The following is a 16,470-nucleotide window of genomic DNA, read 5'->3' as shown; positions in this document are numbered from 1 at the left end:
TCCACCCCAGTCCTGCTCACCACAGGGCCTTGCACTTGCTGTTTCTTCCACTGGGGTGGTCGTTTTCTCTCATATCCTTTAGGTCCCTTCTCACTATGGATCCCCTTGGAGAGGCCTTCCCAGGCCACCCTATTTAAGAAGATAGCTTCTCCTCTTACCCTGCTTTCCCATTTTTTTTTTTTTTTTTTTTTTTTTGAGATGGAGTTTGGCTCTTGTTGTCCAGGCTGGAGGGCAATGGTGTGATCTCACCTCACTGCAACCTCCGCCTCCCGGGTTCAAGCAATTCTCCTGCCTCAGCGTCTGGAGTAGCTGGGATTACAGGCATGCGCCACCATGCCGGGCTAATTTTCTATTTTTAGTAGAGATTGAGTTTCACCATGTTGGCCAGGCTGGTCTCGAACTTCTGACCTCAAGTAATTCACCCACTTCAGCCTCCCAGAGTGTTGAGATTACAGGGGTGAGCCACCGTGCCCTGCTTTACTTTTCACTGTTTCATTGAACACATTTTATCAAACACCTACTATGTGCCAAGCACTGCTCCAGGCACCTAGGGTTGAACAAAGTCAAGTCCAGACCCTCGTGGAGATTGCATTATTCCTCCGCCCCAGCCACTTATCATCCCCAACATACTTTTTTATTTGTGTAATTTCTGTCTCACCTCACTAGAATATAAACTAGGTTTTGTTGTGTTTGCTGTTGCATTTCCAGGACCCGGAGCAGACCCCGACACAGAGGCTTTGTGTCTCAATAAACACTCAATAAATAATTGCTGGATGTAGGAATTGACATTTCTAGGTATTAACACTATATCTCAGTGGCCCTTATCTTACTGGGGCTACCTAGCCACCCGAGGCAGTAGGTGTTATTCCCATTTTAGATGATGAAACTGAGGCTTAGAGAGGAACAGGCGCCCCAGCACTTTGGGAGGCTGAGGCGGGTGGATCACCTGAGGTCAGAAGTTCGAGACCAGCCTGGCCAACATGGTGAAACCTCGTCTCTACTAAAAATACAAAAATTAGCCGGGCGTGGTGGTGCGTGCCTGTAACCCCAGCTACTCCGAAGGCTGAGGCAGGAGAATCTCTTGACCCCGGAGGCAGAGGTTGCAGTGAGCTGAGATCGCACCACTGCACTCCAGCCTGGGCAACAGAATGAGACACTGTCTCAAAACAAACAAACAAACAAACAAAAAAACAACAACCCCCCCCCCACATACACACACACACAAACACACACAAAAAACAAAAAAACAAAAAAAAAACACAAAAAAACCAGAGAGGAATAGGAGCTTGCCAGGGTGGTATAGAGCACCCTTCGCTGAGCCTAGTCCCTTATTTCGTCTGGTGACTGCCCCCTTCCCCTCAGTCTATTCCTTAAAGGTTCAAACATCAACATCATGAGGAACTTGTGAGAGCCAGAGGGGAGGAATCTCACGGTGGACTCAGGCAGGGCAGGGCAGTTTGCTTTCCAGGTGGTTTGCTGAGGCAGGAAGCACACTGGACTTGGGATGGGGATGGGTTGAATCCTACCCACACCACCGACTCCCTATATGACCCTGGGCAGGGCTCTTTCTCTCTTAGAGTCTCAGTTTCATCACCTGTAAAATGGGGAGAGGAGTCAGAAAACTACCTCACAGGATGGCTGTGAGGATGCAGAAAGAAATGTGAGTGGGCCTGGCATGGTGTCTCATGCCTGTAATCCCACCTCTTTGGGAGGCCGAGGTAGAAGGATTGTTTGAGCCCAGGAGCTCGATACCAGCCTGGGCAACACAGCAAGACCCCATTTCTACAAAAAATTAAAAAATTAGCCAGATATGATGGTGTGCATCTGTAGTGCCAGCTACTCGGGAGGCCGACACAGGACTGCTTGAGCCTAGGAGATCAAGGCTGCAGTGAGCTATGATTGCAACACTGCGCTGCTGCCTGGGTGACAAAGCAAGACCTTGTTTCAGTAACAATTCCAAAAACCAAAAAAGGAATGTGAGTGGAATAAAGCAGTTTTTAAACTGCAGGGTGGGCTGGGCACAGTGGCTCACGCCTGTAATCCCAGCACTTTGGGAGGCCGAGGCAGGCCGATAGCTTGAGCCTGGGAGTTCAAGACTAGTCTGGGCAATACGGCAAAAATCCCGTCTCTACAAAAAATACGAAAAGTAGCTGGGCATGGTGGCACACATCTATGGTCCGAGCTACTTGGGAGGCTGAGGTAGGAGGATTGCTTGTGTCTGGGAGGTGGAGGTTGCAACGAGCCACTGCACTCCAGCCTGGCTGACAGAGCGAGACCCTGTCTCAAAAAAAAAAAAAAAAAAAAAAAAAAAAAATCAAATAAAAAACCAGAAACCTGCAGGGTGGGGAGTGTGTGCACGTGGCTTACTTCAGTCTCCACTCAGAACGGGGGCTCTTTCCACCCTGGACTCTGGCACAATCATTCCTCATTTATTCCCTGTCTATATCTTCCCATCTGCCATTTCTTATCCTTGGGACGCCCTCCTCCACTCCATCAACCCACACCCTGCTTGTGTTTGGCCAGTGGGCTGGGTAACAGCTCCAGCTTGGCCCAGACTTTCCATGTGATCTTAGATCCAACATAGGCCCTGTGGGCGCCTCCGTCCCTCTGTCTATAATATGGGAACAGGGCAGGGAGACTGTGCCCCTCCCTTCTTGCATCCTAGGGTTTGGAGGCTCACCTTGGATGTCAAGCAGAGAGAAATGAGGGTTGCTGGGAGCTTCAGGCACCAGGCGGAAATAGAAGCGGTGCCCGCCTTGGGGCTCGTCTCTGTCCACTACGCTGATGGTCTGGATGAGCTGAAGGGTGAGGAGGGGAGAGAGGGCTAGTGGTGAGGCTGCGACCACTCTGGGTCGAGGTAGAGGGTGCTGCTGGCCAGTCCTGGAAGCAATGCCCGGTCCCCACCCCCTCAGGGGTACCTGGCCTGGCTTGGCATCCTCGCATACAGCTGCCTCGTAGGGTGTGGCCAGTTCTGGGGGATTGTCGTTCACATCCAGGATTCGGATCCTTAGGGATGCCCGGGATAGCTGGGCATGATTGTCTGTAATGAGAGCACAGGAGCAAGGGGAGAGGCATCAAGTGTGAGACCTAGATAGCCTCCTCTCTACTATGAGGACAATAGTAGGCAGTGGGGTCATGCTGAGAAATTTGTGGGTTAACCAAGTTGGTACAAGGACCAGAACTGGGAACATTTGGGCATAAGTTAAGTAATCATTGCTGTAACCACCACCACCATTACCATCAGCCTTGGCACCACTGGCACTATCACTACAACCCTTGCCACCAAAATCACCAGTAGCACCCAGTGCCATCACCAACACCATCACCACTGTTAGCATCAACACCACCATCACCATCTCTACTGTGGCCACCTTTGCCATTACTACCACTATTACTGTTACCATTGTCATCATTAAGCTATTACCAATACCACTATTTGCATTATCATCAGTGCGTCTATCAACATAACTATCAGTACCACCATCACCATCCTTACACTGTTACCATCACCACTGCCATCACCACCACCACCATCAGGTCATCACCATCACTACCATCACCATTAGAATTGGCACCACCACCACCAGAACCACATCCTGTAGTACTACACTCATCATCTCTACCATAAATAATATCAAAGCCATCACCATCACTACCCTCACCACCACCACCAACCCCATCTCCATCACCAATATCACCATCACCAATACTACCACCATCTCTTCCAGAGTCACCACAACCACAATCACCAGCCCACCTATTACTACTATTACCCCCATCATAATCACCAATATTACCATCACATCCCTGGCCCCCAACAACACTGTCATCACCACTGCCATCCCCACCCCCTCACCACAGAGCACACAGCATGCACGTGGAGCATCTACATTCATTATTTTAAGTATCCTTGCAGAAATCCTGTGGTTTGGTACAATTTCTATCCCCATATTGCAAAGGAGAAACTAAAACATGGGATGCTTTCTACACATGGGTCAGGGGCAACTAAACTCCAAGACTTCTGCTTTATCAAGACCTGAGCCTAAACGGGCCAGAGAAGTCCAAGGAGGTAGATCTTGGCCAGCAAAACCATGATGTCCACACCCCTCCAAGTTGGGATGTCTTCAAGGTCATGGTCCCTGTCTTATTTATCTCTGGGCTACCAGCATTGTGGGATATGGTACAGGTAAATTCTAATATATTAATATTTGCTGAATGAATGAATGAAGCCTGGAAAGATTGAGACTGCAGGAGGCTTGAATTCCAGGTGTGGCTGTGTCCCTGACCCAGTGTTTGGTCTTGGGTAAGACCCTGCCTTCTCTGCATCAGTTTCCACACCTGGAAAAGGAACAGAACATAGCGATTATGAGCAATGCTGGGTAGTTCTGATTCCAGCTCTGCCGTTTTATGTCTGTGTAATCCGAGCCATGTCACTTGACCTCCCTGTGCCTCAATTTTCTCACCTGCAAAATCGGTCTAATTTGACCCAATTATGCCTAGTGTTCCATTATTGGAACGCTAAGCATGTGAGAGTTATTTATATCCTACTGCTCAAGGTCTTCCCCAAGGTCTGATTGCAAAAATTCAAAAAATTGCAACCTCAGGCATACATGGGTTAATAGGTCGGTGAAGAGACAGATTGAGTTAATATCTGCAGGGCATTTAAAACTGTGTGTACAACACGTAGCAAGTGCTATATAAGCATTTGTAAATAAGCAGACATCCTCGAAGGGTCCTATTAGCAATGACATTAAATAATTCTAGGATGTGGAATACTTCATCCCAGCCTGTCCTGTCTGAGCAGTGCCCTGAATGTTGGTGCTTTCTAACACCTCACCAGCCCAGACTTCTGAGTGCTCTCTGGTGCCCCATCCTCTGCTATCTTGGCTACATGTTCATTACTGACATGTTCATTACTGACATGTTCCACCTGCCAGTGACCTCATGAACATCTCCTGGAGGAGGAAACCACACCTCACTTCCAAGCAGTGACTTGGAAGATGGGGCTGTCTGGCTGGGCTGGCAGGGAGCTCTCTTAGGGGCAGCCTGAAAGCTTCCAGGCATTCAGGCTCCCCATGAGTTTCTCGGGGAGTGGGACTGGTCGGCTGCCTCCTGCTGTGAACTCAGGATTCACTGTGTGCTGACGGCAGCTGCTCACGTGCTGATAAAGAGAGAAACAGAGATAGGAAGGCAGGTGCAGCCACCTCCTGGAGGGGGGCGGGGGGTGGTCAGGAAAAGGAGGGGCCTGAGTTCTTAATTAACTCAGACCCCGGCTTCTCTCTGGAGTTCCCCTTAGCCAGGGGCACATTATCTTCTAAGCTCACCAGATCTGCCATTCCAGTGATTAGAGGGGGTTTTCCGGGGCGAGAGATGGGAGTCGTGACTGGGAATGCCGGGTGAACCGTTATTTTTAAGAGTGCGTTGCCGGAGAATTTCAACAGACAGACGGTCGGTGCTTTTGGGAAGAGGGGGGTGAGGCCCACAGCCAGGAATGGGCGCCTCTCTCCCAGCAGAGGCAGAGGGAGAGTAGAGGGGGCGGCCAGGGCCTGAGTGCCCTTACAGGGCACTTTCCCCTGCAGTGGAGGGTGGTGGGGGTGTATGGGCTGGAGGGAGAGACAGGGTCCTATGGGCCATGTCGAAGGTAGAGCAGGATGGACTGCTGAGTGAGTGATCTGCTCCTGGATCCTCACTGCGGATGAGACCCCCATTATAGCACCTTTGCTTTGGGCCATGCTTGGCCTCTCTTACCTCTTCTTTTAAAATGTCACAGGTCACCTTGTGAGAAAGCCCTAACGTCCTTGGCATGAGTGACAGTCTCAGACCTAAGAGGTGGGGCAGCTGAGTGACCTCTAAATTGCCAAAACTGCCATCTGCAGATCTTATTCTAGGAATTCCTGAATTTAGGGCTGGCCTGGAATCCCAGAGCTCATGGGCTGGCCCCAGGTCAGTACCCATTGCCACTGCCATTGCCCTTGTGGCAGTGGGTCTCCAGCACGGCTGTACATCACAATCACCTGGAGAGCCTTTAAAAACACCGATGCCCAATGCTTGGTCATTGATTTTTTTTTTTTAAACAGCTCCAGAGGATCAGCCTGTAGCAAAGTTTGCAAACCACTATCCTAGGGTGACTGGGAGGTAGGAAGCCTGATTGGCTTCCTCCAAACCCCTCCTATCACAATTAGTATCATTTATAAGAATGGAAAATAATCCTATTTTTGCCACCTTAAATATTTCTGGGATAAAACAAGGAATCCATCTGTTGATTAATCTTGATCTCTGTGCAGGATTTTCCAATTCATAACACTCTCTCTTATTATGACCTCGTGTCATCCTTGAAATAACCCTTGAAGAAGGCCTTGTTAAACCCACTTTCTGGATGAGGAAACTGAGGCTGACAGAGGGTCAGGAGTTTCCCCACAGCCCTAGGGGAGTCAGCAGCAGAGCTGGGGTTGAGTCTGAATCCTCCCGACTCCAAGTTCAGTGCTTGGTCCTGATACAATGTCAGGGGCCCTCCTGCTGCCTGGGCATTTGTCCATCCAGTGGCAGCTACGGCTTAGACCCAGGCCCAAGTGGATCTCACCCAATGGCCGGCGGCAGGTGCCCCCTCCAACGGCTGGGTCCCCCACAGCCCTCCCCTCTTGGCTTTTCAGTTCAGCTGACTGACATGCAAATTAGTTTAATTATTTCTTCTTCTAAAATAAATTATATTTTGCAGTAGCTGCAATATGTTGTGTCAGGCAAAATTACATTCAATATTTTTAAACTAATTGATGCAGCCTTGAGGAAGGCTGATTGACAGCCCAGGGCTGAGCAGGCCTGCAGCCTTAACTGATTCCTAAATTAAAATTAAACGTGCTTTGGCCCGGTGCTTCCTCCTTGAGCTGCCTCACCATTAATCCGGGGAGGTGGCAGGTGAAGCCCCGGGGGTCTGAGGGACCTGAGGAGGCTGGGCAGCTCAGGGTGCCTAGGGAAGAGACCAAACTCGGGGCAGGAGAACTGCTGTGCAGTGGGGCAGGTCTCTCATCTTCGCTGGGCCTCAGAGTTTCTTCTGTATAATGGACAGGGGATTGTACTGGACAGTCTGGATCTGAAACCTGTGGTTTTTGCTGACAGTTGTGGATCAAGCATCTCCTTTGTACCAAGGACACAGCAGTGAACAAGACAGCATGGTCTCGGTCTAGTGGCAGGTACAGACATTACTCCAGACTATGATAAGAGCTGAGGGAAAAAAGTTAAGGAGCTGTGAGAGCTTGGAGCAGGGGGTCTTGCCTGGTGGGATGCAGGATGTTTTTCCTGGAAAAACATGATATTTCTGCTGAGTCCTGCCGAGTCCTGACTGGGAAGTAATTGTACGAGGGGGATGGGAAAGGAAAGATTGTCTCAGGCAGTGGGATCAGCATGTGCAAAGGCCCTGGGGTGGGAGGGGAGGATGTGGATAACGAGACTCTGAATCTTCCAAGGAGGATCCCAGCCCCTACTAGAGTTACTCATTTGACATCTGGACCAACCTGAGTGGGCGTGGGGATGGGGCTGGGGGACAATGGGAAGGCAAGAGGAGACGGGGCCTGGCCTGGTGCCCCTGTTAGGACACTCCTATGAATGTGCTCCTCCCTGGAAGAATGGCAACAAACACATATTAAGCACGTGCCAAGGACCAGGGTCTGGGCTGCCCCATTGCATCCTGTCAACCATGGTGGGAGGCAGGGACTGGTATTGTTGCTATTTTACTGATGAGGAAACGGGCTCAGAGGGGTGAGACAACTGGCCCAAAGTCTCATAGGAGCTGGGTCTTGAACCTGGGTCTGGTTTTAAAGGGGAGGTTTTAACCACCACATGATGTCGTCTTTCTTGTCTTTAGCTGTCAGAATCCATCTTGCCTTCAAGGCCCTGAACAAATTTCCCTGCTTCCTCCAGGAAGCTTTCCTTGATTGCTCTCAGTTCTGGGCAATCCAAGGATAAGCCCAAGTCCCCCATGCCCACAAGGCCCCCCATGATCATCCTGCTGTGGCCTCTCTGGCTTCGTCGCTACCCCTCCCTCCCTCTTTCACTCTGCTCCGAGTTTGCTCCTTTGCCTCCTTCAGGTCTTGGCCCAGATTTCTTCTAGGAGAGGCCTCCCCTAAAGACCTTATTTCCATGTGCCCTTTGCCATCCTACCAAATACCACTTCCCTGCCTTATTCCTCTTTGTAGCATTTACCCAGAACCCTCTGTTTTTATTTAACTTTCTCATCCTCTATCTCCTCCCCTAGTATGTAAGCAGAATTTTTGTATATTTTTTTTACTGCTGTATCCCCAGCAACTGTGTGCACGCTACATAGTAGATGCTTAATAAAGATGTGTCAAATGAATGGATTCCACTGTCTGTGGCATTTCTGACCATGGCCATGCTCCAGGAGGGATGCTGGGGAGGTACAGGGGGAGAAACTGAGACCTTCTTGGATGAACTGACTCTGTTGTATCAGGGGTTGGGTCCCCTCCATTTCAGAAGCAGTCTAGTGCTGGGACCCTCTTCCTGCCTCTCTCTTTCTCTGTCTCTTGACCAAGGTTTTCTCATCAGTAAAACAAATGGAGTTGGATTCTGTGGCTCTCCTTGGCTGTCACAGAGAAAGACAGAAGCCTGGAGAGAAAGAGAGAAGTGAAGCTGCAAGAGTGGGAGTGGGAAGGAGAGTGGGGGGTGGGGTGGGAGGGGGAAAGAGAGAGGAGAGAGGTCAGCTCAAAGAAAGTGCCTTCCCTCTCACTTGCAGTGGTGGGGACGGAGCAGAGCTTGGGCCCTCTTCTCCACTATTCCCCCAGCCCTTCCCTCCTCCCCGAGGGAGTTAAATTGCATCCAAACACCAGGCTGTGATTAGAGCTGGCCAGCTGGGCAGGAAGATTTATCATCCCAATTACAAGCCCGCCAAGACAAGCAGGCAGGACAGTGAGGCGCACAGGGCGAGCACATGGGGGTGCTCCAGGGAATGGGGTGTCAGGGTAGACAGGAGTGAACTCCTTGCACTCCCTGCCCTGTCCCCATGCCCCCGCAGTGGGAGCAGGAGGCTCAGGTGCCCTTCTCTGTCCCTTGAAGGGACTTCAGTGATCTCTTTGGTTTCCACATGGAGACTGGAAGCTTTGACCTTATTGGGGGGAAGTTTATTCCTCCAAGGAAGGGGTGGGGCAGGACTTCTGAGTGAAGCAGGGACCCTGAAATCATAACATCCCTGAAATTCAAAGGGGAGATGGGGGAACTTTCCTTCGCCAGGGGCTGAGCTGGTCCCTAATGTTCTGGGCTGTCCTACTCCATGGATATCACAAAATCTTTGTTCCCCTTGGGGTCCGTTAGGTACTCAAGGTGGCACAGGATCCCAGGAGTCATCCAGTCCAAGAGGACCCTGGGCCTGATTTGCACACCTCTGGTGACAGGGAGCTCACTGTCTCTTGCAGCCCCTTCCATGCAGAGCTGTGACATGTCTCTTTCCCGGGCAGCCTCCCTGGAGCTCCCAACCACCTGCCCTGGCCCTGCCCTGGACCCTCCAGCCCAAAGCTGAGCCTGACAGCCTCCCATATGTTTCCCCAACTCCATGTTTGCCCCCTCCAAGCCATCCTCCCCATGAACCCGAGGGAATGTTGGGGACCAAACATCTGATCACGCCACTCTTCTGCTCAAAGACCTGCACTGGCTCCCTGTCACCTCCAGGAGATGTCTGGTTCCTCATGGGACACCAAGGCCCTTTGTGTACAGGCCCAGTGAGCTTCTTCACTCACCCCTTGCCTCACCTGCTCTGGACACCCTCCAGCCCCAGAGACTGGCCACACCCAGCCTCTCTGTTCTCAGAACGGCCTCGGACATCCAAGCTCCCAGGCCTTTGCACACAGGGGGCTTTCTGCCGGGAGCACCTGAATCCCCTTTCTGCCCATGGAAAAACTTCCTTGGCCTTTGAAACCCAACTCAGATGTCCTCTTGGGCAGGTGCTGGTGTTCATGCCTGTAATCCCAGTGTTTTGGGAGGCCAAGGTGGGAGGATTGCTTGAGCCCAGGAGATGGACACCAGCCTGGGTAACACAGTGAGAGCCCCTCTCTACCAAAAACAAACAAACAAAACCACACACACAAAAACAAAAAAATAGATGTCCCCTCCTCTGGGAAGGGTTTTCTGGCCCTCGTTGGGTGGGCCAGTCTCTCCCTGCTCCTCAGGAATCGCTGTGACCCCATGACTTTCACTCTGTGTTGTCACTGACTGTTAATGTGTCTCTCCCCGCCCACCTGTGAACTCTCAGGTCAGTGGCCAAGCCTGGTTCATCACCGGGTCCCAGAGCCCAGCCCCGGCTGGGGTGGGTGACAAGAGGCCCCAGAAAACACTGGCTGCGGGTACATGGCTTGTTGGTTTGTGTGTGGGTCCCTGCAGGAGAAACTGAGTGCTCTCTGCTGCTCAGACCCCACTGCGACCTTCACTCCCCATCCCTGTCCCTTCCTCCAGCCTCTTTAGGCCTCCTCTATGGTCCTTCTGAGAGGCACAGACTGGGAGTCAGAAAGCCTCATGGGGGGACTCCCTTCCTTGGCCTCCGTCTCCCCAGGTTGGATATGGGGCTGGAGGATGGGTATGGGGCTGGAGTCCATCATCTCTGACGTTCCTTCTCCTCTCAGATTCTCTCCCTGACTATTAAGAGCAACTACTGTGTGTCAGGCACACAGTAGGCACCTGCGCTAGGCACTTGAGACATTATTTCTAATCCTTGGGGAACTTATGTTTTATAGAAAGCACTCAGCACAATGCCTGGCATATTGTAAGCTTTAAGTAAATAGAAGCTGCTATTATTATTATTATTAATTATTTTTTGAGATGGAGTCTTGGTCTGTCTCCCAGGCTGGAGTGCAGTGGTGCAATCTCGGCCCACTGCAACCTCCACCTCTGGGGTTCAAGCAATTCTCCTGCCTCAGCCTCCCAAGTAGTTGGAATTACAGGTGCCCACACCCAGCTAATTTTTGTACTTTTAGTAGAGATGGGGTTTCACCATGTTGGCCAGGCTGCCCTCGAACTCCTGACCTCAGGTGATCTGCCCGCCTCGGCCTCCCAAAGTGCTAGGATTACAGGAGTGAGCCACCATGCCCAGCCAGGAGCTGCTATTATTAATAGTTACCATTGTCACAGCTGTCCGCTAAACTAAGTATGATTGTCACCATTTCATAGATGAGAAAACCAAGGTAACAAGATGGGGAGTGACCTGTCCAGGCCCACCCAACTGGGAGCCATGCGACTAGAAGCATTTCTTCTCCATCATGCATTCCTGTTTTTCCAACTGGGCACGCAAGCCCATTCATTCATCCATTCAGTAAACACACATGCCTGCTGTGTGCCTGGCCTGTGTGAGTGCTGCAGGTATAGACTGGGCCCTGCCCTCATGGAAGGTACACTTTCCCAGGGAAGAGTGATCTTCACTGAATACTCACACAGATGCATCTAAAAATCATAACACGTGCTCTGTGGCATGAAGGGAAAAGCAGGGTGCTGTGAGACGTGACTTGGCCTAGGGTGACCCAGATGGGGAAGCTTCTGGCGAGTCTGGTTAACCCTTTGCTGTCCTGGACATCTAGCTATTACCCCTCCAGATCAGCTTAGGGCTGGATGACTCTTGAGAGGGTGGCTGGGTGCCCCCCTTGGCACTCCCCCCTCCCAGTGTTGGCTTTCCAAATCTCCCCTAGACTACCCCCACCCAGTCTCTTTGAAGACTGTCCCTTTACAACTGCCCTTTCCACCGAAGGATTCAGACACAAATTGTACTTTAAATTCAATATCGGTCATTAATATTTCATGATTACAAAACGTTAAAGATAATGTCAGTGGAAGGAGCGTCTGCATGGGCAGAATGGATGACTCAGAAGTTCGGGGAGAGGGGAGCCGGCATACTAAGTGGCTCGGGAGTCTTTGAGGTAATCCAGTATGACAGGCGGCGGCTCCTGGCTGAGTGCAACATTCTCCGAGGTGCTCACCAAGCGCCGCCGCTGTGTATAAATATTTCCCCTCTGATTCTTGTCACCTCATGTTTGTTATGACCGGGAGCAGGTGGGGCCGCCGTGACCCTCTGAGTTTCCCTTCTGTTTTTGAGGAAGCCAAATGGACGCTTTGGCAGGAGGGCATGGGGCTGGGCGGGCAGACCCGATGGCCATGCACCTGGGGCTCCGGCTGGCTCCTGGGAAGCCAGAGGTCTTGGGTCGAGCCTGCCCCTGCCTGGACTTGCTCTGTGATCTTGGGGCCATCCCTGTTCTTCCCTGAGCCTCTGTTTCCTCATCTGTAAAATGGGGATAATAAGTTTGTTCTCATCTCATGGAGATGGTGAAAAGGAAGAGTGGGTCAGTTATTTGTGACAGCTTTTTTTTTTTTTTTTTTTTTTGAGACAGAGTCTTGCCTGTTGCCAGGCTGGAGCACAGGGGCATGATCTTGGCTCATTGTAACCTCTGCCTTTGGGTTCAAGCGATTCTCGTGCCTCAGCCTCCCCAGTAGCTGGGATTATAGGCGCGCGCCACCATGCCCAGTTAATTTTTGTATTTTTAGTAGACATGGGGTTTCGCCATGTTGGCCAGGCTGGTCTCGAACTCTTGAACTCAAGTGATCTGACCCCTTTGGCCTCCCAAAGTACTGGGATTACAGGCGTGAGCCACTGTGCCTGGCTTGTGAGAGCTCTTGATTTTGTGCCAGCACCAGGGAAACAGGACTGGAGGGGCAGCTGAGGAGAGCTGGGCTCTGGAGTCAGGCAGGCTGGGGTTGGGAACCTGGATAAATGACTTCGCCTTGCTGAGTCAGTTTCCTCATCCCCACAGTGAAGATGGCAGTAGAATGGACACCCCTTAGGGTTGAAGATTTCATGAGCTCATCACAAAAAAGGGCCCGGAATAGAGTCAAGACCGACAGATACCATCAACCGAGCATTTACTAAGCACCAACCACTAGGATAAGTTCTTCCCATGAGCTATGCTCTTTGATCCTCCCACCAGCTCTCTGAAGCAAAACCATTCCTTTTCCCATTAATTAATATCCTGGGTGAGGAGTGGGCAGGGGCTGGGGATCACAGCTCAGAGAAGGAGGGTCTCAAGCCCAGTGGCTAGTCTTCTCCTTTCAGAGATACATCTATTTCCCCACGGTCAGTTACTGGTGTTGATGGATGGGATGGGGGTGGGGCTCAGAAAGCAGAGAGTGCCCGGAAAAGGGAGGCCATGCAGCAATGCCGTGGGGACCAAGCACGCCTGGTCCAAATCCCAGCTTTGCCAGGGCACATCTTTGGCAAGCAAGTTTCCGAACTCTCCAAGCCTCAATTTTCCCATCAGGAAAATGGGTGCTAATCATGCTACTGATCATAATTCAATAAAGTATGTGCTAGAAAGCATCTAGGCCAGGATATATATATATATGAAGCAAAAATTGTAAAATGTTTGTGGAGGAGTACCCCTCCCCCGATTCTCTCTCCTGTGAAATGGCAGCCTTACAGGCTTCGTATGCTATTCTAGCTGCTTTCTGAAAGAGACCCACTGGGTAGAAGCACAATGCTTAACCCAAGAGCAGATTGTTGCTGGTGGTGGGACATTGGGCCGGTGATAGGCTGGTGGCAGGGGGGTGGGGGGCGTGTATCTGTGAGTAGGGAAACGAGGCATCCCTGCCCAGCAGCCAGGCCACTCCTCCCTCACTCCGTCTGCAGCCCACAGCCTCAGTTGCTACCCAGGAAACAGGTTTGCGGAGGCAAGGAGGGGGAGCCCTCTTCCCCCAAGTCCAGCCGCCACTTCCTCTCTAGCCACCTTTGTTATCTCCCTTTCATGCGGTGGAGGAGTGGATTCAAAGGCTCCAGAGCAGCAGGCACTGAGGTCTGAGCCAGCTTTGTATTTCCTTTTAAACTGCAGTTGAAAGAGACGAAGGGAACTTCAGCCTGGGGACTTCCTCGACCCCAGAATGGGCCAGTGGGGCCTGGGAAATGGGGGGATGGCAGCTAGGGGAGGAGGAAGAGGGCTGGCAGGAGGAGCTTGGAGCAGGAGGGGCCTGGGGCAGAGGGGCCTGGGGTCCTGATGGGCAGAGGCAAGTTTGAATGTTGCCTACCCGCCTGCAGCTCAGAGACTCAACCATATTCCTGTTGTCATGATTGCTTATTGGTGGCTCTGTTGATGCCTGAGACCTTGAGGGCTGACGGGGTAGAGAAGCTGGGAGAGCAGGTGGAGGCCATGGCAGTGGCAGTGTTGCTCTGGGCATGGAGGAAGCCTGAGGGCACTCCCCCTGGTCTCTCTCCCAGTGCTCTCAGCTCCTCACCCCCACAGCCTTACTTACCTGGATGCCATGTCTCAGGGCTCTCTCTCTTTCTCTCCCAGCTCACATTTCTCCCTAGCTGCACCAAAAAGACACACACACACACACACACACACACACACACACACACACACACATTTCTTCCAGAAACTCAGGCCAAACACCCTGGAGTCATCCTTGACCCTTCTCCATCTCTCCCCAGGACATCAGCCAATGAGCAGGTTCCACTGGCTCTATCTTCAGCCTGTATCCCAAAGCCAGCCACTTCTCCCCTCCTCCTCCCCTCCTCTGTAGCTACTGCCCTGGGCCAGGCCATGGTCCTATCTCCCAAGCACTATTATTTTCAGCTTCTAGCTAAGGCCCTGTTTCCCTCTCATGCTCCAGGCTCTTCTCAATGCAGCTGCCAGAGGTACCCTGACTGAGAACATCCCTTCTCTCCCCAAATGCCTCCAATGACTCTAACTTCATTTGGAGTAAAGTCCAAAGACTCTCCAGTGGCTCTGGCTGACCATGCTGCCCCTCATCAACCACACTGGCCTCTTTGCTGTTCCTCCAACATGCTTGGCAAATTACACCGCAGGGCCTCTTTGCACTGGCTGTTCCCCCTGCTTGGAATGCTCTTCCTCCAGATGTCAGCATGACTCCCTCCCCTTTTGAGGTCTTTGTTGAAATGTCTTTTCCTCATCTCTTAGATGTTCCCCTAAGAGAAGCAATGCCCCTCCTCCTCCCAGTTCCCCTTCCCAGCCTCCTTCTCTCCTTGTTTTTTCTTAGCACTTAGCATCACCTGACATATTATGTCCCTGCTTTCTCTCTGTTGATAGTCTTGTTCTCTCTATGAGGACAGGAGCTTTTCTGTCATGTTCAAGGTTGGATCCCCAGCCCCTAAAACAGGGCTTGCACGTAGCAGATGCTCAATTAATGATGAGAGAAGAAAGCCTAGCTTGAGACCAGCCCTACCCCCTTGACTTGGAACCAGCCCTACCCCCTTGACTTGGAACCCCGCTGGATCTTTGCTCGCACCAATCAGCTTTTGCCCTCACCTTCACCCCTGTGAGATCTTTGTCTAGTTTCTTTCTCTTTGCACCATCCCCAACCTTTGGCCCCTCCCCCGTGGGTTTTGACTGACAGTGCTGCCTCCGCTCTGCCCCCAGCCCTTGGCCCCTCCCCTCAGCTTTTGCTCCTGGGACCCATATTTGCCCTTGGAGGGGGCGTGGCGCCCAGCTCACCCGCCTCCATGGCCAGCACCGTGATGTTGTGCCAGCCGGCCGTCTCGCGGTCCAGCCCCTTGCCAGTCACGATGGCGCCTGTGTCGGCATCGATATCGAAGATCTGGTCCAAATCTGATTCGCGGTCAATGGCGTACCTGCGGGGGGCAGGGCAGGGCTGATTGAAGGTGCCCCAGTGCCAAATGGAGCCCGTGTCCTTTTCCCCCAACCCCACTCCAAGAAAGGGACCGCCTGCCTTGGACACACACAAGGGGCAGAGAAACCCCTTGCGACCAAGGAATGGAGCTAATAATTTGTACCCGCAGTTGTCGTGAGGGTTGGAAGCTAGCAAAGTGCTTGGCACAGTTAGACTCACTGATACTCTCTTCTTTCTTTCTCTTTCCTTCCTTCCTTCCTTCTTTCCTTCCTTCCTTTTCTTTTCTCTTTCTTTCTTTCTTTCTCTCTCTCTTTTCTTTTTTATTTATTTTATTTTATTTACTTATTTTTTGGAGATGGAGTCTTGCACTTTCACCCAGGCTGGAGTGCAATGGCGCCATCTCAGCTCACTGCAAGCTCCGCCTCCCGGGTTCACGCCATTCTCCTGCCTCAGCCTCCCGAGTAGCTGGGACTACAGGCGCCTGCCACCACACCCAGCTAATTTTTTGTATTTTTTAGTACAGACGGGGTTTCACCGTGTTACCCAGGATGATCTTGATCTCCTGATCTCGTGATCCGCTGCCTTGGCCTCCCAAAGTGCCTGGGATCACAGGCGTGAGTGACCGCGCCCGGCCCTCTTTCTTTCTTTAGCCAGGGTCTCACTCTGTTACTCCGGGTGGAGTGCAATGGCGCCATCACGGCTCACTGCAGCCTCCATCTCCTGGGTTCAAGTGATCCTCCTCACTCACTGAGCCTCCAGAGTAGCTGGGACTGCAGGTGCGTGCCACTACGCCGGGCTAATTTTTTTTTTTTCAGAGACAGGGTTTCGATATGTTGCCCACGCTAGTCG

General features: G+C 51.8%; 1 protein-coding gene across 1 annotated transcript in view; it reads right to left on the bottom strand.

The window, feature by feature from the left end:
- CDH22 (cadherin 22) overlaps window positions 1-16,470 on the bottom strand; it is a 134,650-nt gene that overhangs the window by 10,363 nt on the left and 107,817 nt on the right. The window contains exons 8-10 of the mRNA XM_030825605.1: window positions 15,486-15,622; window positions 2,919-3,040; window positions 2,681-2,798 (exon numbers count right to left, since the gene is read on the bottom strand). Coding sequence (XP_030681465.1) covers window positions 2,681-2,798; window positions 2,919-3,040; window positions 15,486-15,622 — 377 coding nt within the window. The remainder of the gene's footprint in view (window positions 1-2,680; window positions 2,799-2,918; window positions 3,041-15,485; window positions 15,623-16,470) is intronic.

The sequence above is a fragment of the Nomascus leucogenys genome, chromosome 13, assembly GCF_006542625.1.
Source record: "Nomascus leucogenys isolate Asia chromosome 13, Asia_NLE_v1, whole genome shotgun sequence".
NCBI classification, from domain to species: domain Eukaryota; kingdom Metazoa; phylum Chordata; class Mammalia; order Primates; family Hylobatidae; genus Nomascus; species Nomascus leucogenys.
This window is presented reverse-complemented; position numbering and strand designations above follow the sequence as displayed.